We start from the raw sequence: 24,496 nt of genomic DNA, 5'->3' as shown, positions 1-24,496 counted from the left end.
TGTATCCTTTTAGCCAAATACTCAAAAAATGGACTTGTTTCAGTCCAGACTCTTTCATATCACATAACTGTAATTCTAATGAAAATTAACAGAGTCATCTTTCTTTATGAGTGATAATATGTGAATAATGATTAGCAAATGCTTCCATCAGCACAGTATGTGGGGTCACTTATGTGGGATCAGAAGGCTTCTGTCTTAAGGCATTTTTCATGGGCAGGAGTTGGGAAGTTATCAGCTGCTGTTTCCTCTATGCCCAGTTATTAAATAGGACACTGTCCTTGTGCAGTGTAGGTGTCAATAAAGTCACATTGTGCTAAATTATTCCAAGCATACTATTACAACTTCATGGAAAAAGCAAACTTCTTAAGAACGGAAATATAAGGGACATAATCTGGTTCTCCAAATCAACCGTCAATTGAGAAGTTAGGGCATTGATAAGCATTCTAGATTTTTTTTTCTGGGTAGGGTAAGCTGGTTGCAACTTTAACCATTTCTACAGAGGATGAAGCAGAAAGGAAGGTCAGGCTTGAGATGCAAATGCAGCCTGATTGTAGAACTCCCAACAGCACTACTCGCAACAGCTCCTCAGCAAAAGTCAGGGTTCAAACCTCAGCTATTCTTTGAATAAGCTCAATGAGCCACTTTGAAGGAACAAAACAAAAACTCCTGCATTGAACATTACCGAAAGATTTTCCTGTTTTTCTGTGCTTAAATACCTTTTGCGAAGGCAAAACAGAATCATTATCAAGATGGAGAATATGATAACGAGAGCTGCTACTAAACCAGCAATTGTAAAAACGAGTACATTTTCACTATCAGTAGGATCAATCGTTTGTTTCTGAAAAACAAAATATTCCATAATTAATACATTTTATAAACAATAGAATCAACGATCATAAATGAATAAAAAATCATGTGACATAAATTATGTGAAAAAATGGGAAGTAATGGCAGACTGCTACAAAAAAAGCCATAGTCATGACTTCAACAGATCAGAAGTATTAACAGACAACGAAATTTGCCTACAATTGACTCACATTGGCAACCTCCTGTCCTCCAACCTGAAGTCATGTTCTCCTGAGTACAGGTGCTGGTAGTTGCCAGTTTTCCTCTCATTGAGGACAGAACAAAGTAGACAACCCATCATTCTTTGTGGTAAACAAAACCACCTAATGGCACAACCAATCCAGTATATCGACTAGAATTATGATCTATCTGATTTTGAGCAGGGGGGCAAATGCAAGGACTGGGTCTGGTCAAACACAATCCACACCACTGGGATTGTGCTCTCTTTCAAGAAATGTTAACACTCTTACTAGCCCCTGGTGAGAGCATAAAGGAGAAAATTATCAAATCAAGTGAAGCTATTAGGACAGAAGGAACATGAGAGAAAGATATAACGAACAGGAGATTCAACAGTATTTAGAGGAGCAGAAAAACAGACCAACAGATGGTCAATCATTCATTGAAACTAAAAGGTGTTGTTTTTACTTTCAGCAGCAGCAGCAGAAAGTTGACAGCCAGAAATTGGATGCTCCTTATGCAACCAAATTGATTTTCTCTACCAGAAAATGTAGTAGAAAAAAAACTGTCAGAATGTGGAATTGACAGACACACTGTTACCACCAACATTTTTTTGCCACTTAAACCTAGATTTGGATAATATAAGTTGCTGTCTTTCCTCTGTTGTCTTAGTTCCCTGTGGCTTAAAACTCAGTATTTCTCTTATATCTGGAGACTTTGTATTTACAATCTATCCAGTTTTGACAGTTGTGCTTCTCAATATATAAAACCGTGCTTTACCAATATATAAAACCATGCAAACGTCATGTACTTACAATGTTCAAAAGACCAAGCTCTATCAATTGACGCACAGACTCTGGATCAAGCTGTAGAATGCTGCAAAGGAACAAATCACAGTCAGAGTGATCAAATTTGACGTTCAACTCGATGATATAAACCAGCAACTTCAAATACAACTCTTGCTGTAAAGGCTGCTCCAGTAAAATTGGAATTGCATCATAGAATCACAGAAATGTTTTGCACAAAAAAAGGCAATTTAGTTCATCCATTCTGTGCTGCCCAAGAAGGTAACATAATTTTTATTAATTGTAGGTATTATGGTGAAAGGCTGGGTTTGTGGACTTGTGTATCAGATGAACCATGATCACACAACAGGCTCAAGGGACTAGATAATCTATACCTACTTTTAGTATAATCCTATTTGACTACTTTAACTATTGTACTTAGTTATATTTATTTTTTTAAATTAGTAAATATCATTTATGACGATAAAGAGTAATTTTTTTAGAATAGGATGATAAAATTAAGCTGTGTATTACAAATATAGGACAGCAGGATTTCATTCTCACAGATTATATAAGGTAAATATCTGCGCATTTGGCAGACGTAAAAAGATCCTACAGCTCTATTCAAAGAGCCACTATTATTTCTTTGAACAGCGAGCCAACATTCTTTTATAAAATGACACGGCAGAAAATAGATTAACTGTTCCTTTATGCATTTGTTGCTTGAACAGTTTGTGAAGCAGCTGCTGCAGTGACCCACCTAACAGAGACAATACTGGAAACAGAGTGCTCTGGAACAAACAATTCGCGTAAAATCAATACAATCCATACAAATAATTGAGGAGTATTAAATGCAAGTTCGTCATCACAAATCAAGCTCCTGTAACCTCGCGCATTAGTTTGCAAACATGTTGCTGGAAGCTGACCACTGCCAAAAAAAAACTGACCAGAATAAAATAATCACCACAAGAAATTTCTGCCAATTGTGCCATTATTGGCTTTCTTCGAAGACCTAAGATTAAGTTGAGGCTTTTGGGTATTGGGACATTATTAATGATGCCACATCTTAAAAGTTTTTAAATAATGATGTTTTTGTTTTAATTTACCAAGTTCAATTTATTATCAAAGTACCACGTACTACCTTGAGATTTCTTTTCTTACAGGCATTTACAGGAAAATAAATAAATGTAGAATTTATGAAAATGAAAACGAACTATACATTAACAAACCATGTGCAAAAGAAGACAAATTGCGCAAATAGATAAAATAAAACTGAGAACCATAGTTATAAAGATCCTTGAAAGTGAGTATGTAAGTTGTAGAGCTAGTTCACAGCTGTGGTGGGTGAAGATATCCATGCTATTTCAGGAGGCTGATGGTTGTAGGGTGTTATGCCTTTTTTGTGATGCCACTTACATGCTGGTCCCAAGACAGATCCTCTGATATGATAATGCCAAGGAATTTAAAGTTACCGACCCAGTCCACCACTGATCCCCAAATGAGGAATGGCTCGTGGACCTCCAATTTATTCCTCATGTTGTCAGTAATCAGCACTTGGGTTTTGCTGACGTTGAGTGAGAGGTTTCTGTTGTGGCACCATTCAGCCAAATTTTCAGTCTCCCTCCTACATGCCAATTCATCACCATCTTTGGTTCGGCCAACAACAGAAGTGTCATTAACAGACCTAAATACGGCATTGAAGCTATACTTAACCACACAATCTTAAGTATAAAGTGGGTAAACTAGGGGCTACTGGTGCACCTGTGCTGATGGTGAGTGTGGAGGAGATGCTGTTGCCAATCCAAACTGACTGGGTCTGCAAGTGAGGAAACCATGGATCCAGTTACACAGGAAATCATCAAGACCCACGTCTTGGAGCTTAGTGATGAGCTTCGAGGGAACAATAATGTTGAATGCTGAGCTGTAGTCAATGAAGAATATATTTAAGTATGTATCTTCTTTGTCCAGGTATTTCAGGGCTGACTGAAGAGGCAATGAAATGCCTGCTATTGACCTATTGTGATGGTAGACAAATGGGAGTGAATCCAGTTCACTCCTCAGGCAGGAGTTGATATCTTCATATCCAACCTCTCGAAGCACTTCATCACAGTAGATTTAAGTGCTCCTGGCTGATAGTCATTGAGGCAGGTTACCACTTTCTCCTTGGGCACCAGTATAATTGAAACCTGTTTGAAGTAGGTGGGTACCTCAGACTGCCAAAGTAGAGGTTGAAGATGTCCATCCCTCCAGATGATTAGCACAGGTCTTCAGCACTCAGCCAGATACGCTGTCTGGGTCAGATGCTTTCCACGGATTCATCCTCTTGAAGGATGCTCTCACATCAGCCTCAGAGACTGAGATCACATGGACGTCGAGGGATGCCGGGGTTCATGATGCTACCTGCATGTTCGGTCAGTCAAAGTGAGCATAAAAGGCATTGAGCTCACCTGGGAGCGAAACTCTGTTGTCATTTATGTTGCTTGGCTTTGTTTCGTAAGAGATGATGGCATACAAGTCTGGCCACGGTGACTGTGGCAGGGATTCAAGTTTAGTCCAGAATTGCACTTTGCATGTGAGATGGCTTTCTGGAGATCCTATCTGGGCTTCTTATACTTTCCTGAATGCCGCCAATCTAGCCCTCAACAGATTTTTGAACCTATTGGTTGATTCAGGACCTGGTTGGGGAAGACACTAAATGATTAGGTGGGTACATGCTCCCCTATGAGCATCCTTATAAAGTCTGTGGCAGCCATGGCATATTTGTTCAGGTCTCTGAGGAGTCTTTGAACATTCTCCAATCCATTGACTGGAAGCAGTCTGTAGCTTCTCCTCTATCTCCTGTGACCACCTCTTTGTTGTCATTACCACTAGCGCCTTGCTCTTTAGTCTCTGCCTATTTACTGGTACGCGGACAGCCAAATAATCAGATTTCCCGAAATATGGTCAAGGGCTGGAACAGTTGGCATTCTTGATGGTAGCATAGTAGTGGTCAAGTGTGTTGGGACCTCTGGTGCTACAGATAATGTGCTGGTGGTAGTTGGGCAAAGAACTCTCCAAGCTAGCCTGATTGAAGTCCCACAGCAAGGATCTGAAAGGCGTCAGGGTAGGTCATTTGCTTGTTAATCACGGCACTCAGTACATCAAGTGTTTGCTTGACATCTGCCTTTGGCAGTATGTAATCTACAGACAGGATCACGGTGGAGAGCTCTCTCCATAAGTAGAACGGTAAGTAGAAGATTATGAACAAATCATCCACTGCTATTACCAAAATCAATGTTAATTCTTTAAAATCTACCTTTTTACATATGGCACTCGATACAGACTGATTAAATGCTTTATTCTGACGGAACAATTTTCACAAAATCAGAGTGAACAAAGCCCCATGTTTAAATGTATCAAGGGATGCTTTTGAAGAAAAGTTTTTATTTTATTTTGTACAGTGTTTGCATTTTAAAACACTGCTGAGTTGCACTGGTTCATGCAGTTAGGATAAACTCGTGAAAGAAAGGAACATCTCAAATGATTGCTTATTTGGTCCAGATTGTTGATCATATCTACAGCAGCTATCATTCCTCCTTAAATGTAGGAGATGACAAGCAGCGGAGGTTATAATCATTTATTGTTGTGTCATGCTAAGAATCACAAAATTTAGCTGAAAATTAATTTTAAATAGTTACTATATTATTGTTTCCTTTTAATTGCTTATGCAGTAAATTCCACAAAATATGTTATAACAAAATTCTTTGGTATAAGTTCTAATTCTTTAGATTACAGTACATTAATTCCTTTCAAAACTATCTCAGCTCAAACCAACTCCCTTCCAACAACAACAAAAAACAATCAAAATCTGACAACTCAAGGTTATCACTAGCTTTAATCCCATCCCACATGTAAAGTACTGGATAGTAAAGTGAGCTGCTGGCACACATAGATTCCCTTCATTTCAGTTAGAGGACAAAAACAAAATAAACAAAAATAAAAGCTGAAGCACAACATTAGTGCAAAGCTTCAAGTGAGATGGTAGTGCATTCTCTTTGGATGAGAATTTTTTCTATAGTGGGGGAGTCTAGGACCAGAGGGCATGACCTCAGTATAGAGGGGCACTCCTTTTAGAACAGGGATGAGGTGGAATTTCTTTAGCCAAAGGGTGGTGAATCTGTGGAATTCATTGCCACAGATGGCTGTGCAGGCCAAGTCATTGGATATATTGGGTGTATTTAAAGCAGAGGTCGACAAGTTCTTGATTAGTAAGGGTGTCAAAGGTTATGGGGGGATAATATATCGGCCATGATTGAATGGTGGAGCAGACTCAACTGGCTGAATGGCCTAATTCTACTCCTATGTCTTACTGTCTCGGATGAATACAGGTCCTCTCAGCTTATGAATACCCAAATTACATACAGCCTATATGCAAATACTTAGGAGGCTGGTGAAATGGATTTGCTGGCTGCTGTGGGACTGGATGCGCCTTCTGCCATGTGGAACCTTTACTTGCAGCCTCATTTCTGGCTTTCAAACTGTACTTGTTTATAATGATTAAGTGTATTTTGGTTGAGTTTCAGCACATTCATTTTTCACATAAAGAAAAAAATATTAAGGTAGATAAACCAGTATGATACAGTATGAGGTTCAATCATGACCTCCAAAGCTGTCTATGTGGAGCTTGCATGTTCCTCTGGGTGCTCCTGTTTCCTCCCACACCCTGAGGATGAGCACATTGGTAGTTTAATTGGCCTTTGCAAACTCATCCCAATTCAGAAATTAGTGTTAAAATACAGGGAGAGTTGAGGAGAATATGGGGAGATTAAAATGAGATTGGTCTAAAAGGGCATCTGATAGTCAGGATGGATTTGGTAGAGCAAATGGTATGTTTTAGAGTTGCATCACTCTATCATTTAATGGGGTGGGGTAGGGGTTGGCTCTGTGTTAATTCATATGATAAAATGGGAAGTCATCTGCAGATCTAACTCCATATTCTGCCAACAGAAAAGTCTTAAATCAAAATGTGAGCTTTTTATCTCTTATGCCTTTGTACAAAATACCTTTTGATGTTTTACGATGTGCAAGTGACAAAAATAATAAACATAAAACTTACCCATTGATATCATCAGGAGGTACTGCTGTTCCATTGCTGCGTATAAAGTAAATCTCCATAATAGATCTGGCTACATTTCTGTGAGAGAAGCAATGATTATAGTCATTTGACAACCACAGTTTTCCAGAAATCACAAAGAAACAGAAATTGCTGGCTGAAGCAACATTTGGTTGTTTAAATGGTAGGAAGCCCTATCTTTGAATGCCCGTGCTGTCAAAAGTCCTTGATTTACTGATAGGTTCAAGGGCCAAATCTGTCACTTAGCTCCATTGTTGAACTCCCTACAGAGTCCAGCGATAAAGGCAAGGCATGCTGTGATTCCTCAGCATTACACCAGGAAATCACTTCTGAAATCACACAGCTGGTGAAACACAAACGTTTAAGATTAAAAATGTGGGAGACAAAGGGAAACATAGCATTATTTCCCTATAACATTTTAACTATTTATGTGATTTGTGTGTTTCCACTTTAGCTTTTTATTGAAATAATAATGTTTTTTTTAAATTATCCACTGCATTTTAGTAGCTGTTAAATGTTTCTCAATGTCAGAGATATATGAGAATTATTAGTAATCACTTGCAGCTTCAGCACCCAGCTAATATGAGAGCCAGAGCCCCTTCATTCCAACACCAGAGGCCAAGTGCACATCTGCTCAAGCTGTTCCATTAGAGTCTAGGATGCTGAAACGCATCGAGGTTGGCCCTTTGTATCCAGGTTATTTACGAACAAGTGTGTGGAGACCATAGGCCTCAATCCTGCTTCCAGTCCAATGCATCGGGTGCTTTCTGACCACATCAGCCTGGCTGCTACAACACAGCTTATGTTGCTTGCAACATTTATTAGGGCAGCACAGGAGCAAGGTGTTAAGCACAATGTTTCACAGTACCATGAACACAGGTTCAACTGCCACTACCTGTAAGGAATTTATACATTCTCCCTGTGACTGCATGGGTTTCCTTCTGGTGCTCTGGTGTCCTCCCACAGTCTAAAGACGTACCAGTTAGTAGGTTAATTGGTCATTGTAAATTGTCCCATGATAAGGCTAGGGATAAATCAGGGGTTGCTGGGCAACACGACTCAAAGGGCCAGAAGGGCCTACTCCATGCTGTATCGTACTAATAATAAATACACTTATTTTGAAGATACTGTAAAATGTAAATTAAACAGTGCACAATCTAAAATTCCAAGTAACGTGTATTGAATACTTTCACATATATGTACTACATTTGGAGTTTATATTGAAAACGTGGAATTGAAAGTAAGCTCATTGGTTGTCTTTGTATTAACCTCCTCACTAAATTCAAGTTCATGTTGAAATTTAATTATCATTCAACCACACATGAATACCCATGAATGCAGCCAAATGAAACAGCACCCCAAGGTGTAAAGCACGGTACCAACAGTCATACACAGCACAAGGCACATATAGCACATATCAGATAGCAGTAAAGATACTCACACAAAAATACATATCGTCCAAATCACTGTGTGTAATGTCCTGTAAACTGATGGGGCAAGCAATTCTCAGCAGTCCGCTGACAAACGTGCACTCTCACTCTCACACTCACACTCACATTCACTCACTCCTGCTTGGCTTCTAACGAGCGAACACTGGAGAGGCCAGCCCTCAACTCAGAGCAGATGGCATACCACACAGTTTCCAGCATCTTCCCTTCTGGAATACTGCAATAGGCAAACTAGACATGTGGCCTAATCTGTGATACAACCGAGGCTATGCGGCTCCCATGCCCAGGTCTCTCCAATAAACCAGTGAACCAGACTAGACAAGCCCAGGCATCACCCCTGATGAGGATGGCGGAGTTTGTCATTGAAATGTCAGTGATAATCGATACCTGCACACGGCTGGAATCCTGAGAAGAGTTTATTCATCATATATGCAGGGAAAGCACCAGATCCTTTTTCATTAAAAAAAAATGCTTAAAAAAGACAAAAACACCTTTGTTTGGCCCCAGAGATGCTGCTGCGTGCAAGCGCACCACCATTTTACCGAAAAAATAAGGTAAAATCCCAAATCTTAATACATAAATTACCACCTATATACAATACATTTTCTCCATCAAGTAATACAGGAATATTAAAGCCATACCTGGTTAATGATTGAACTCGCTCATTGCCAGTAGCTGTTATGCCTACCACACGTGGATCTGATGATGTAGCTTTGCGAAGAGTGCTATAAACAGGATGAAAAATATACAAACATCCATAAGCAACTAAGTCCTATAAATCACAAATGCAAAGAGTACAAACATGTTAGTTTGAGAACTTACGTAAGTATTTCATTCATGTTTCTCTGAACTTCTACGGTTGTCACTTGAAACTCCAATCGTGTCTTGAATGTCTCATCCACTGTAATTAACTGTAAACAAAGTGTTACAACATGCTCAATAAATACAATTGCAATGAGAGAACTTCATCCTCTTTTGCATCACATTCCATCCTTCTATCACTTTGATGCTGTCTCCTGCTGCTATGGAGATTTAATGGGCTGACATTGGATAAATAGTCTTTTAATTCTGCATGAAAAGAAACCACTGCATCGTTCCTGTAAATATGCTATGACAGGGCTATAAGAGAATGCTCGAAGAAAAACAGTCCATGAGACAGTCCTCATTGCAGAACCAGAGGTGCAGAGGGTTAGCAACTTTAAATTCCTGGAAGTTACTATTTCTGAAGACCCAGCACGTAAGTGCAATTGCGAGGAAAGCACAGCAGCACCCCTATTTTGTTAGGAGTCTGCAGAGATTCCCCATGACATCTAAAACTTTGGTAAACTTCTATAGATGTATACTGGAGAGTATATTGACTGGCTGCATCACAGCTTGGTATAGAAACACCCATGCCTTTGAATGGAAAATCCTACAAAAGATAGTGGATTCAGCCCAGTACGTCACAGGCACAGCCCTCCTAACCACTGAGACATCTACATGAAACACTATCATAGGAAAGCAACATCCATCATCAGAGATCCTCATCACTAAGCCATGCTCTTTTCTCACTACTGCCATTAGATAAAAGGTATAAGAGCCTCAGGACTTGCACCACCAGGTTCAAGAACAGTTATTTCCCCACAACCATCAGGCTTCTGAACAAAGTGGATAATTACACTCACTTGCCCATATATTGAGATGTTCCCACAACCAATGATCTCACCTTATGGACTCTTTATAGTGCTAGTTCATGCTCTTGTTAATTATTGCTATTTATTTATATTTGCATTTGCACATTTTGTTATCTTCTGCACCCTAGTTGATCTTTTATTGATCCTGCTATAGTTAGTATTCTATAGATTTGCTGAGTATGCCCACAAGGAAAATGAATCTCAGGTTCCATATGGTGACATATATGCACTTTGACGATAAATTTACTTTGAACTTTGAAAATATGGTCTAACCTTTGGCTAAATAAAGGTCCAAAATGTTAGAGCAAATTAAGCTCATTCCCAAAGTTTATCTCTAACATGTCAATCAAAATACTTTCCTGCTGCCCAGCAAATTGGTCTCTCTTATAGTCATGGTATCTTTTGAAGAGAACCAAACTAATGCATTTTAACGAGTCATGTTGTGGGGATATCTAATTTGGAAGCCTGGCCACAGAGCGTGTTATCATCCAAATTGAGATGTAGAGTTAGAATTTAAACAGTGCTTTCTACTGGCGTGGGATTAACGCATGGCTATCCATTATATCACCTTTCACTTCCAGCTCAAATCCATTATTAAGCAAAAGATTAATAGGAAGAAAAGCTATGATGAAATGTCCACACAGTGTCAGACTCAACCTGTCACTGTCACAATTCATAAACTAGCACTGATATCAAAGAGATTTTTCAAGTTGGTACATTATTTTGCTTCTTGTTCTATTTGTCTGATCGAACTAGCAGCTCTGTACATTAGCTCATCAACCGGGACATTTGCTGATTTAAATAAATGAATAACAAAAATAAGTCATTTTTATTACACTTACATCTAAGCAACTCGTTGCAGATAAGCTGGGATCTCCTTTGTCTTTTGCTTTTATAGTTACATTATATTGACCCTTTAATGTTTTGTCCAGTGAAGATTTAATTCTGTAAAACAACAACAATAAATTATTCTGAATATTTATTTCCAGAAAACACCCTTGACCTCTGCACAGAAGGTCTAGATATCGGACAAGGAAAATTCAAAAATGTATCAAAAAGGAATTAATCTTTACTCCATAACAAAATAAATTAGGCTCCGGAAAAGAGCACTGGGACTAACTGGGTATCTCTCTGAAATAGGCTGTGGTGGTATTGAGTTCGTTGTCTACAAAGCCCGAAACTGAAAGGCGATTTCAAGCCCTATCCATTATTGGTATCTATGTGTATCATCACTATAGGGAGGTTACACTGTATCCACCTACACCTCAAGAACTTGCTAACTTCCCTGTCTGCAGCAAGGTCGAGCTGCAGATACCCACTGCTTGAGTTGTGGGCCCCCACTCCCGACCAAGGAGGAGATACTTCCAGTTAATGAAGTAGATTAAACACAGTTTATTTTATATTTAATGATACACATTTAAATTTAAATAAGAAGTCCTTAACACATATTTAACACTGCCAGAGATTTATAAACTACAAAGGATTTCCAAACACGGGTACAATTCTTACAAACTAAAAGAACATACCACTAGGTTGCAGGTGAATGCATTGTCTGTCACAAAAAAGTTTTAAAAATGAATCCTAGTTCTTATTTCTGTCACTACATCTTTCTGTCATCCTATTTGTCATCCTTGGGAATAGCAATCAACAATGCTTTCTAACATTTATACTGTTTTGTTACTAGTTGAAATTATTTGTATGTGATGTTTTTACCTTTTCTGGGATAAAGTAACTTAACACGGATGGTCAAAAAGCTTCTGGGGACAGAGAACCCAGACACCCAAAACTAGTACTGAAAGGGCTGACTCTAGGTATACAAGTATCCCAACTATTGACTGATCATACCAATGATCATGGTTGATGTGCTAAGTAACAAAATAGGTCTGGTATGCAGCCTTCCTTGATCTCGATCACAATCATGAAAATAATTTAGCTACAATTGCCTTGTTTGATGTAGGCCAATCAACATAACATCATTATCTTATGTTTACGTCACTGTAAACTTTGATTAAAAAAAATCTCTGACCCTTTGGAAAGGTCATGCTGCTGTGCTAGAAAGCTAAGGTTGGCAATAAATCTCTCAAACTCTGGAGAGTGAATATCCATCACAAGGCAACACGGTGGCAATGGACAGAATGGCCTCTATTCATACAATATCATTCTGCAGCACCAGCAATGTTACGATCGACAAAAGATAAATAAATTTCTAGGAATAGTAAAAAAGTTTTCATGGATCTGTGAGCCTGCAGGGAAAAGCAAAACAAACCTAAGAAAATCATTTAGATAAACAGAATAGCTGTTTGACTTCCATAACCAGCACCTAACTTATCCTGTCCCAAACTTATAAGTTAAATTTGTTTGCCAAAGTGAATAGATCCAAAGTAATACAGAGTTTACCACTTCTGCTGCAGCTAATGCTACGCATAAGTATCGTGGTCAAAGCTTAGCAGAGTTCTAAGGGCATCATATCTTTGACCACCTATTTTGTAATTCATTAGTTTCAGGACCAAGTGCAGAAAATCTGATGCATGTTATTTCATATCAGGAGAATGCCCAGATCTCTTACTAATACTTTTCTGTAAGTTTACATTTGTACAGTATCGCTACAGATTACCATTAAGTAACAAAGAATGACTACCTGATAGTGGCTGTGTATTCACCATTAATAAGGGTTGCTCTCGAAGCTTCAAATAAATCTGGCAATACTTTGCTTGGTTGGCCATCCGAAAAAATGAATAGAACTTGGGTCACAACGAAATAAATTTCACCGTTTATCCCAGTGTCATTGTCAACTGCCTGTCAAGAGAAACTTAGAATTAATTCCCAGCTAATTTGTAGCCCAAATTAAGTTTAATAGCAGCTCCAGTGGCTGTATCAGTAAGACCTTTCAATGCTGTACACACTTTAGGTTCATCTGGTATTACTGAGTCACGACATAAAATCGGCTTGATGATGCAAGCAGTAACTAAACACAAAATAATCTGCAGATGCTGGGGTCAAAGCAACACTCACAACACGCTGGAGGAACTCAGCAGGACGGGCAGCATCCGTGGAAACAATAAGTCGATGTTTCGGGTCGGAACCCTTCGTCAGGACTGTAGGGGGAAGGGCAGAGGCCCTGTAAAGAAGGTGGGGGGAGGGTGGTAATGAGAAGGCTGGTAGATTCCAGGTGAAAAACTAGTAAGGGAAAAGATAAAGGGGTGGGGGAGGGGAGGCAGGGAGGTGATAGGCAGGAAAGGTGAAGAAAGAATAGGGGAAAACACAATGGGTAGTAGAAGGAGGCGGAACCATGAAGGAGGTGATAGGCAGCTGGGGGAGGGGGCAGAGTGACATAGGGATAGGGGAAGGGAGGGGTAGGGAATTACCGGAAGTTGGAGAATTCTATGTTCATACCAAGGGGCTGGAGACTATCTAGACGGTATATGAGGTTTTGCTCCTCCAACCTGAGTTTAGCCTCATCTTGGCAGTAGAGGAGGCCATGTATGGACATATCTGAATGGGAGTGGGAAGCAGAGTTGAAGTGGGTGGCTGCTGGGAGACCCTGTCTGTTTTGGCGGACGGAGCGGAGGTGCTCGACAAAGCCGTCCCCCAATCTGCGTCGGGTTTCACCGATGTAGAGGAGGCCGCACCGGGAGGTCCAGATGCAATAGATGACCCCAACAGACTCACAAATGAAGGGTTGCCTCACTTGGAAGTACTGTTTGGGGCCCTGAATGGTGGCAAGAGAGGAGGTGTAGGGACAGGTAACACTTCACTTGTGAGTCTGTTGGGGTCATCTATTGCATCCGGTCCTCCCAGCGCGGCCTCCTCTACATCGGTGAAACCCAACGCAGATTGGGGGACGGCTTTGTCAAGCACCTCCGCTCCGTCCGCCAAAACAGACAGGATCTCCCAGTAGCCACCCACTTCAACTCTGCTTTCCACTCCCATTCAAATATGTCCATACATGGCCTCCTCTACTGCCAAGATGAGGCTAAACTCAGGTTGGAGGAGCAACACCTCATATACCGTCTAGATAGTCTCCAGCCCCTTGGTATGAACATAGAATTCTCCAATTTCCGGTAATTCCCTACCCCTCCCTTCCCCTATCCCTATGTCACTCTGCCCCCTCTCCCAGCTGCCTACCACCTCCCTCATGGTTCCGCCTCCTTCTACTACCCATTGTGTTTTCCCCTATTCTTTCTTCACCTTTCCTGCCTATCACCTCCCTGCCTCCCCTCCCCCACCCCTTTATCTTTCCCCTTACTGGTTTTTCACCTGGAACCTACCAGCCTTCTCCTTCCCACCCTCCCCCCACCTTCTTTATAGGGCCTCTGCCCCTTCGCTCTACAGTCCTGACGAAAGGTTCCAGCCCAAAACGTTAACTGATCGTTTCCATGGATGCTGTCCGTCCTGCTGAGTTCCTCCAGCGTGTTGTGAGTGTTGCAAGCAATAACTGCTTTTCAAGTTGGAGCTGTGACCAGCAGAGTGCTAGTTTCTTTATTGCTTGTCATATTACTGTATATTAATGATCTGCAAGGGAATGCAAGCAGCATGATTAGAAAATTATCAGACGACACCAAAATCGACAGTATAGTAGCAGTGAAGATTACTTATGGTAACAACAGGGAAAGTGGGCAAGGGAATTTAATTCCAAGAAGTGAGAAGTCATACATTGGAAATAAAACCATGCCAGGATATACCCAATGAATGATAGGTTCCTGGAGAGTATTATTGAACAGCAAGATCTCATGGTACAACAATATAATTCCCTGAAACTGCCAAATCAAGAGTGGTGAAGAACTCATATGGCATGCATGCCTTCGTTGGTCCAGGCACTGAGCATTGGAGTTGAAGCCCTTAATTTGTTAATTAGGCAGCACCAAGAGTATTATGTGCCATTCTGATCACTATGCTATAGGAAGGATGAGATTAAGCTGGAGAGGGTGCAGAATAGATTCACAGGCAAGTTGCCTGGACCAGGTAAAAAGCTTTCCTTGTGACCCTATCTATCTGTGATGCCACTTTCAAGGAGTTATGCACTATCAGATTCTCCTGGGGTTTTTTCTCACACTCTTCGGTGCCCTACCACTCACTGTGCAAGACCTATTCTGGTTGGTCCTCCCAAAGTGTAGCACCTCACACCTGTGTGCATTAAATTCCATCTGCCATTTTTCATCCCATTTTTTCAGCTTATCCGGATGCCACTGCAAACTTTGATAGCCTCCCTTGCTGTCCACTAAACAAACTCCCCATCTTGGTGTCATCCTCAATCTTGCTGATCCTGTTTGTCAATTATCATCCAGCTCGTTGATATAGATGACAAACAACAATGGACTCCAACAATGCGGCAAACCATTAGTCATAGGCTTCCAGTCAGAGAGGCATCAGCATGGATAACTTCACTCACCACAACACCGAATTGATTTCATTACCTACAGATGTACTTTCTTCGACTCTTTACAACTCATGTTCTCAGTAATATTGTTTTATATTTGCACATTTTATTTCTTTTGCACTTAGGTTGTTTGCCAGTCTTTGTTTATGTATAGTTTGTTGTAACTTCTATTGTTCCTTTTTTTAATTTTTCCTGCAAATGCCTGCAAGACACTAATTCTCAAGGTAGTTACTGGTAACATATACCTTGATAATAAATTTACTTTGAACTTTGAAGTTGCGGAAGTTTTTGTCAACAAACAACTTAGTCATGGCAAGTACTCATAAGTTTATTGGCATCTTGGGTCAAAGGTGTTAAAGTTTCCCAGATTAGTTTTAAACAAGGAAAGGCCTCTCCCTTGTGTGATGGGTCAAGTAGTTCTATACTATAGGTGTTTCCATGGAGATAATGGGATTGAGAGGCAGAGGGAGAGGCAAAGCTCAAGGGTCAGTTGACTGTGCGTAGGTAACTGGGATCCTGTGATTGATAATCAGGTGAAGGCATGTCACTGATATTAGGGATCTGAGCTGGAATATCTATTCCTGGGGATTAGGAACTGATCACGAGATTTGGAAAGCTGTGGCTTGGATGGTCACAGATGATAGGACCCAAAGGTTTATTGGTAATTACATTGGAGCATACCCAAGTCAAATTCCACTGTTAGGTTGTGACCTGTGCCGGATGGATCCCTTTATAACATGTTGCTGCACAGCAAGCAACATTATTAAAATTGAAATAGACTGAAGATATTCAAAGCAGGTTAACTTCAATGCCACATGGCCTAATTCCACCAAATGGTCCAAACAAGTGTTGTTCAGGGAAATGATGTAATTTAGTGGACATTCATGTGGAAGATAATTGACACCATGAGCATCATCTGCAACAAGGAATGACCAAATGAATTTCCAATATGGTGTAAATTTCACCCAGAAATCAGAAAAACTGCATTGCACACCAGTGAAGAAACAATTTCCATTTGCATATTGCTGAAAAAGTAATGCTTTCTGGGCACAAATATTAACAATTAAAGAAGTATTTTAATGAAATTTAAATCATTGTTTGCAATAGGCAAAACAAAAGGAAAATCTTTATTCATTTATCAATTAAACTCAACCTCACTCAACTCCAGTATTTACTCCTCATACCATCTGAGCGGAGACGAGTATAATCTCAAAATAGCTTTAGATTTTCCTTTCAATCTTCCTCATGCAGAGATGCTTAAGGTCAATTAAAATACTTGTATAAATTTGCATGATCTTCAATGTGAAAACACGCTCACATCAAAAAACACTGCATGTGAAGATCATAATATAGCATAGAATAAATTTAAATGCACAGTTTTTGATGTCAGTCAAAAGCAGCATTGTAATTCAATATAATAGATTAGAAAAAAATGGCCACTCTTCCTTTGGGCTTCTGTGTTATCAATTTTAGAGGAATATGGTGTAATCTCTCAGTCTTTAAAAAAAGTAAGTACATACTAATGTAGGTAGTAAACACTAGGTATGGTTTTGTATCTGGTAGATTGCAGATCAGGCATGGAGAAGTCTTGTACAAAGGGAAATGTCCCTTGTCAGGATACAAACTCATTCTAAATCAAGATTAGTTTCAAACTGTATGGTACTGATTGCGGACTTCAGAAAGGGAAAGACAAGGGAACACACACCAATCACAAAGAGGGATCAGAAGTGGAGAGAGTGAGCATTTTCAATTCCTGGGTGTCAGTATCTCTGAGGACCTAACCTGAACACAACGGATCAATGTAGCTATAAAGAAGGCTATGATTCACTAGGAGTTTGAGGAGATTTGGCTTGTCACCAAAAACACTTGCAAATTTCTTCAGAGGAACTGTGGAGAACATTTGAACTGGCTGCATCACTGTCTGGTATGAAGGGTGAGGGGAGGGTGCGGCTACTGCTCAGGATCTGAGTAAGCTGCAGAGAATTGTAAAATTAGTCAGCTCCACGATGGGCACTAGCCAGTGTAGTATCCAGGACATCTTCAAGGGGGGCATCTCAGAAAGGCGGGGATCCCCCTCCACCCAGGACATACACTCTTCTCATTCCTACTATCAGGAATGAGGTACAGAAGCCTGAAGGCACACAGTGACTCAGCTTCTTCCCCTCTGCACTCTGATTTCTGAATGGACATTGAACTCATGAACATAATATGCACTTACTGTAATTCAGTTTTCATTTTTTGCTCTATTATCATGTATTGCAGATCTCACATGATCTGTACATACTGGCTGTGTGATGAAAAAAGCACAACAGTACCTCTTTCACCTCAGATGGTTGAAAAAGTTTGGTATGGACCCCCAAATCTTAATAACTTTCTGCAGGGGCACAATTGAGGCCATCCTGACTGGCTGCATCACTGCCTGGTATGGGAACTGTACTTCCCTCAATCACAGGACTCTGCAGGCAGTGGTGCAGACAGCCCAGCACATCTGTAGATGTGAACTTCCCACTATTCAGGACATTTACAAAGACAGGTGTGTAAAAAGGGTCCGAAGGATCATTGGGGATCCAAGTCACCCGTATTACAAACTGTTCCAGATGCTGCCATCTGGGAAATGGTACCGAAGCATAAAGGACAGCTTCTTCAACCAGGCCATCAGACTGATTAATTCATGCTGATACAATTGTATTTCTATGTTATACTGACTGTCCTGTTTTACATACTATTTATTACAAATTACTATAAATTGCACATTGCACATTTAGACAGTGACATAACGTAAAGATTTTTACTCCTCATGTATATGAAGCATGTAAGTAATATAGTCGATTCAATTCAGTTCAGTTCTGCAGCTGCAAAGTTAACAAATTTCATGACATATGCCGGTGATGTTAAATCTGATTCTGATTTTGATTCTGAGTATCACCTCCAGGCTAGCAATGATACTTACTTGTACTCACTAAATCTGTAAAATCTAAGAACTCTCACAGCAACTTTGACCTACCTGAACTGTTGTTACTGCAGCAGAAGTTGTTGCTAATTCTGCCACGATAACTGAAATGAAAAAGAAAGTGTATGTTTAAGATTAATATCACAGAACTTCAAGTGTAGTCATTTCTCCAAGTGCATACCAGCAGCCTCCAACCCCCACTCTGGATATTAAAAGTACAAGGGTCATATCTGAAGCAAAAAAAACTGCTGGACGAACTCAATGGGCCAAGTATCTGTTGGAGACCAATGGATGGTTAATGTTTCACGTTGAGAACCTGCATCAGAACTGGGAGTGTAGAGGGGAAGTGAAATATCCTGTATGTTAGGAACAAGAGTGAGGAGTTAGACAGAAGCTGGTAGGTAATAGTTGAAACCAGATAAGGGAGGAATGGTGGACATATGAGGGCAGGGATTAGAATGGTAAACCAAGGAAGAAAAAACACAGGTAGATACATATATGGATGATGGGCATATGGAACCAGATACAGGAGGATAATGTGTCCAGGTAACTTTGGAGAGAGACCTTCAGGGGGATTAGTGACAATGGGAAAGGAACACGAAGGAAATGGGAATATTTGATGCTCCTACCAATGAGCTGTTGGTTACATAAGCAGGAAATGGGGTACTGTTTGTTTGGTTTGCATCTCGCCTCAGTTTGTCAGCACAGGAGACCAAGGACAAATAGGTCAGTGTGTGAATGTAAGTTGTAAAGACATACAATCAGAGCACAGATACTCTGTAAAATGGTTGCTAAAGACTAGGTGTTCTGAGGAGTACACTCATAGTGAAGCCAACATTGCAAGCAGCAAATGCAATATGCCGGGTTGAAGGAGGCGACATGAACGTCATCTGCAGGGCTGTTTGTGGCAGTTGTGAGAGTGTATTTGGTTGTGGAAACCTGATGAAGCTAGCAGAAGTAGCAAAGGAAGATAAGCCGGATGTAAAAGAGCGAACGGTGAAGACCAAGGATGCTCTATCTCAGTTCTTTCTCAGAAGTGGTTGGGGGAGGCATTGAGAGTGTTCACGCAGAAACTGCACGAGAGCTTCATCAACTGAAGCAGAGGGGAAGCTGCTTTTTCTGAAGAAGGTGGGCATTCAGAAATCCTAAAGTGCAAAGCCTCAGCTTGAGAACAGATGCAGTGGAGGTGGAGAAACAGAGAGATGGGGGTGCCATCTTACAGGGTAAGAAGAGGTATATCCAAGACAGCTGTGAGAGTTCATGGATTTTAATGGACTCCAGTGGATAGTTTTTCTTTTGAGATAGAGACAGAGATCAAGAGAAAAAAAGAGAGATGTTGGAAATAGTCCAGGTGAATTTGAGGGCCAGATAGAAGTTGGTGGCAGAGGTGATGATAAAATTGATGAGTGCAGAAAGCTGTACCAATGCCACTGCTGAAGTACCAGAAAAGGAGTCGGTAGACGTGTTAGAATAGGTTTGGAACAGAAACTGTTCCAGTTAACCAAGAAAAAGACAGGTATATTTCAAGTGACAAGTGGCCACACTTGGTTTGTAGAATGGAAAGAGAAGTTGTTGAACTCAAGAATAGGTGGAGGAGAATATGGGTGGAGACAAACTAGCTATGTCTTTATTTCAAAAAGAATCAGGAACCCCAAGAGCTTTCTGATGGAGGATGGAGTTATATGGAGACTGGAGGGCCATGGTAAAGATGAGGCAGGACCCAGGGATATGAAAGTTGTAAAAATGGTGTAGATAAGAATGAACTAGGCAAGGGGAAGCAGAATAGAGTTGAGATACAAAGGGATAGGTTTGGTGGGGAAAGATCAGGTAGAAACGGGTCAACCAGAGCAATCCCATTTGTGGTTAGATATGACCTCTGGGTGACCAAGAAGCTGAGAACAGCAATCAGTTGTCCATTCATATTGTGTGTGCTTGACTTTTAGCATCTTCAGATCAAGAAAGTTGGGCAAGAATGTCGTGCAACAGAATTACCCACATCTGAATCAATATAACTGATAATATTAATAAATGACATGATAAAATTAATAAATTACATGATTAATAGCTAGTCCTCTATAGCACTGTAAAGATGGAATACAATTTACACTTAGAAAAGGTAAAGCAGCACAAATAGATTGCCTGCATGGCATAAATTCTATTTTCTTTTCAAGTTTTCTTTTCTGCAGTGGGAGGGAAAATTGAGCATGGGTTTTAATTGGCAATGATCCCTCATGGCAACCTTCCGCCTTCAACCAAGGTGATAATTATCGGCAACCTTACCTCACTGTTAGAAGCCAATTAAATGAGAAGGCAGTGAAAAAAAAAATTAACTGATATGTTAATATCATGCCAGCACAGTTATTCTCCAGAATAAGAACAAGCTGTGTATTGAGTTCATGTCATTGCTACTCCTGTGCCAGTGGCATATGGTTTTAATTAACATGTTTAGTCGGATTCAGCAGAGTATAGGATATCATGGTTGGGGGGGGGGGGAAGCATTCTTTTACATCAGTCCTCCACCTCAGTTTTGATAACAGAATCTTATATTGATTACAACAGCAGAAAAATTAATGAATTAGCAAATGTATCACGAGCAATTAGTTTCATTACACAACGCTATTTTATGACAGGGGCACATACCAGACTTCCTCTTAAAGGCAAGGAACACAGGACGGTTGTCATTCCCATCCACAATATTGATGGTAAGTGTGCCTATTCATAACAAAAAAGGTTAAAATTTGACATGCTCTGGGATAATTACAAACTATCTAATTAACTATTCCATAAAGAAAGCTTTATATTTGGGATCTCAAATACACTCGACAAGATGTAATTAAAATACCATTATTTCTAAAAGTTCAGCTTAGAGGCCAATAAGATGAATATCTGAGTGAGCATTCAGTCAGGAATCGTGTATGGTAATTCAGGAAATCATAACCAAATCACATGTATAACGATTTTATAAGGATCTCCAATCAAATAGCAGTATCACTGACAATAATGTTTACGGAATGCCAGTTACATCAGAAAAGATTCAAGATTCAATATTGTTTGTCATTTCCAGCACACAAGCGTAAAGGAGAATGAAATAGTTATTACTCTGGATATGATGCAGCGCAAAAAGAAACACAATTAGATAAAGAACACAATAATAAAAATAAATACAATTAATTTAAATGTATAAGATAACTTATATATGTACATTGATTGTACATCCATAAAGAGACACTAGACAAAAGAATATCTGTACCATAAGGTGACTCTGACGGAAAACAATAGAGCAGTGATGGGGGCGGGCAGTGGTGTGGAGGGGTGGGTTAATGCGTGGAGGTGTTGATCCTTTGCTTGGGGAAAGTAGCTGTTTTTGAATCTGGTGGTCCTGGCATGGATACCGCGTAGCCTCTTCCTTGATGGGAATAGGACAAACAGTCCGTGAGCGGGGGGGGGGGGGGGGCAGGGGGGGGGGCGATGACGTTGTTGGCCCTCTTCCCTTCTGTCAATGTATCATCTCAATGATGTCATTCCAAAACACTTCTGTTTATTGTTCCCTGTCCCAATCAGTGCATTAATTACATTTCCTGAAATAATTGTTTTGCTCAGTTTTACATATGCAAGGATGACATTTCTTACATTGTGAAACTGATGACAAGTAAAGGATCACATTAACAGCTCAATACAAATATCTAGACATCTTTGTCAGTGAATCCCTACTCTGCCTCAGGGAACATTGATTTAAAGCCATCTTCAGCAACCACTCTAAAAATCAGAGCTCTAGTCAGAACTTCAGGTACTTACAGACTGTTCACTCTGAAAGCATCTTGAAAATGTAAGAAAAATGATTGAGATTTAGAGCCCACTAAACAATAATTGCTGCTTCATAAGCTTTATGGCTCCAAAATTTAATCGCATTCGTCTCATTTGTAATTTGATCAGAAAAATATTTGAAAATCGTAACATTCAGATAATCTGCTATCCAGCCCCGGGTTTGGAGCTCAAAAGTAAAGCTTTTATTTAAATTTTTTACATGACATTTCACTTTTTATTTCTTGCCCTGTAAATCGTTTAAAATGTTCATTAAAATTGCTGTTTTTACTTGCTGGTTTGTTATCTATGAGAACGTTTCAACGTGAATAACTGTCAATCTATTTTCAACCAATTATTGATGGAATTCAAGCATCCTCTAACAATCAATTACAAAAAAAAATTCACCTCAGAATGTATGCAGATTATTGTGGTTAAGTTCCTGCAAGTTAAACTGCAAATGCCTTGCATCATTGCTATCTGCAAAGTATACTAATCATAAGACCATAAGATATAGGAGCAGAATTAAGCCATTTGGCCATTGAGTCCGATCCGCCATTTCAGCATGTCTGAACCAATTTTCCTCTCAGCCCCAATCTCCTGCCTTCTCCCTGTAACCCTACATGCCCTGACTAATCAAGAATATATCAACCTCTGCCTTAAATATACCCAATAACTTGGCCTCCACAGTCGCCTGTAGCAACGAATTCCACAGATTCACCACTCACTGGCTAAAGAAATCCTTCCTCACCTCCATTCAAAACGGACACCCCTCGATTCTGAGACCATGTCCTCTGGTCCTTGACTCCCCCATCACATGAAACTTCCTGTCCACATCCACTCTGTTAAGGCCTTTCAACATTCGATAAATTTCAATGAGATTCCCCCCTCATTCTTCTGAATTCCATTGAGTACAGGCCCAGAGCAGTTAAACTCTGTTCATATGATAAGCCTTTCAAATCCCAGAATTATTTTTGCGAAACTCATTTGAACCTTCTCCAACATAAGCACAACCTTTCTTAGATAAAGGGCCCAAAACTAAGACCTCACCAGTGCCTTATAAAGCCTCAACATTATATCTTTGCTTTTATATTCTAGTCCTCTCGAAAGGAATGCTAATATTGCATTTGCTTTCTTCACCATTGACTCAACCTGCAAGTTAATCTTTTGGGAACCCTGCCCAAGGACTTCCAATTCTCTGCACCTCAGATATTTGAATTTTCTCTTTATTTAGAAAATACCCTATACTTTTATTTCTTCTACCAAAGTGCATGACCATACACTTTGCAACACAGTATTCCATCTATCACTTCTCAGCCCATTCTCCTGATCTGTCTGACTCCTTCTGCAGCCTCTCTGCTTCCTCAACATTGCCTACCCCTCCACCTATCTTTGCATTATCCTCAAACTTGTCCACAAAGCCTTCTATACCATCATCCAAGTCATTGATATATAGTGTAAAATGAAGCTGTCCGATCACAGACCCCTGTGGAATACCACTGGTTTCCGGCAGCCAATCAGAAAAGACTCCATTTATTCCCAATCTTTGCCTCCTATCAATTAGCCACTGCTTTATCCATGCTGGAATCCTTCCTGTAATACCATGGGTTTTTAACTTTATTTACTTTATTAGTCGGTTAAGTTATCCACAAATCTTTGCATTTTTCTTTCATTTCTCTTTCTCATATAGAAATATAAAACTAATGAATCAGTTTCGTATTAAAATCTTGAGCATTCTAACCTCATGGGATTGATCTCAACCATATTGCTCTGCATGTCAATAACATGCACACTTTATATTCCCTTTATCATCAATGCACATCCATTCTTTCCTTCTTAAAATATTATAGTCCAACTTAATCAAAATGGGACACTACGATCATTTTCCTTTCCTGATCCACTTTCAGTCAACATTAAAAATGCCATTAACTTAATGACTCTAGTCATATCTGAAAATAGGTTATATTTCTAGTGCCTAGATTTCCTCTCAATTGTGGGTGTTGCATCAGAACTAATACACTATTATGTTCCTACTGGACAAACTGGTTGGCCATTTAATGTATAGTAGAGTTGGCATAATCTAAGAGAATTTTCATGGGAACCATAGAGCCACAGCTCGTTGAATCCACATCAGCAAGCAGCCATTCGCACCAGCCCTACACTAATAATTCTTTTGCTCCAAATTCCCATTGGTTACCCAAGATTCAGCAACACACTAATGGCAATTTACAGTAACCATCTAACCTACCAGGCTGTATACCTTTGGGATGTGAAAGGAAACTGAAACACTCAGAAGAAGGACTAGAAGGGTGAACCATTAAACCCA

General features: G+C 40.0%; 1 protein-coding gene across 3 annotated transcripts in view; it reads right to left on the bottom strand.

The window, feature by feature from the left end:
* The window catches only part of cdhr2 (cadherin related family member 2), a 138,824-nt gene that overhangs the window by 13,762 nt on the left and 100,566 nt on the right, over positions 1 to 24,496 (bottom strand). For all 3 annotated transcript variants that reach the window (XM_072263783.1, XM_072263782.1, XM_072263784.1), the window contains 9 exons: positions 21,010 to 21,081; positions 18,424 to 18,473; positions 12,681 to 12,838; positions 10,885 to 10,987; positions 9,192 to 9,280; positions 9,011 to 9,094; positions 6,904 to 6,981; positions 1,839 to 1,899; positions 717 to 838 (listed from right to left, as the gene is read on the bottom strand). In XM_072263783.1, coding sequence (XP_072119884.1) covers positions 717 to 838; positions 1,839 to 1,899; positions 6,904 to 6,981; positions 9,011 to 9,094; positions 9,192 to 9,280; positions 10,885 to 10,987; positions 12,681 to 12,838; positions 18,424 to 18,473; positions 21,010 to 21,081 — 817 coding nt within the window. The remainder of the gene's footprint in view (positions 1 to 716; positions 839 to 1,838; positions 1,900 to 6,903; positions 6,982 to 9,010; positions 9,095 to 9,191; positions 9,281 to 10,884; positions 10,988 to 12,680; positions 12,839 to 18,423; positions 18,474 to 21,009; positions 21,082 to 24,496) is intronic.

This window comes from Mobula birostris, chromosome 7, assembly GCF_030028105.1.
Source record: "Mobula birostris isolate sMobBir1 chromosome 7, sMobBir1.hap1, whole genome shotgun sequence".
NCBI classification, from domain to species: Eukaryota; Metazoa; Chordata; class Chondrichthyes; order Myliobatiformes; family Myliobatidae; genus Mobula; species Mobula birostris.
This window is presented reverse-complemented; position numbering and strand designations above follow the sequence as displayed.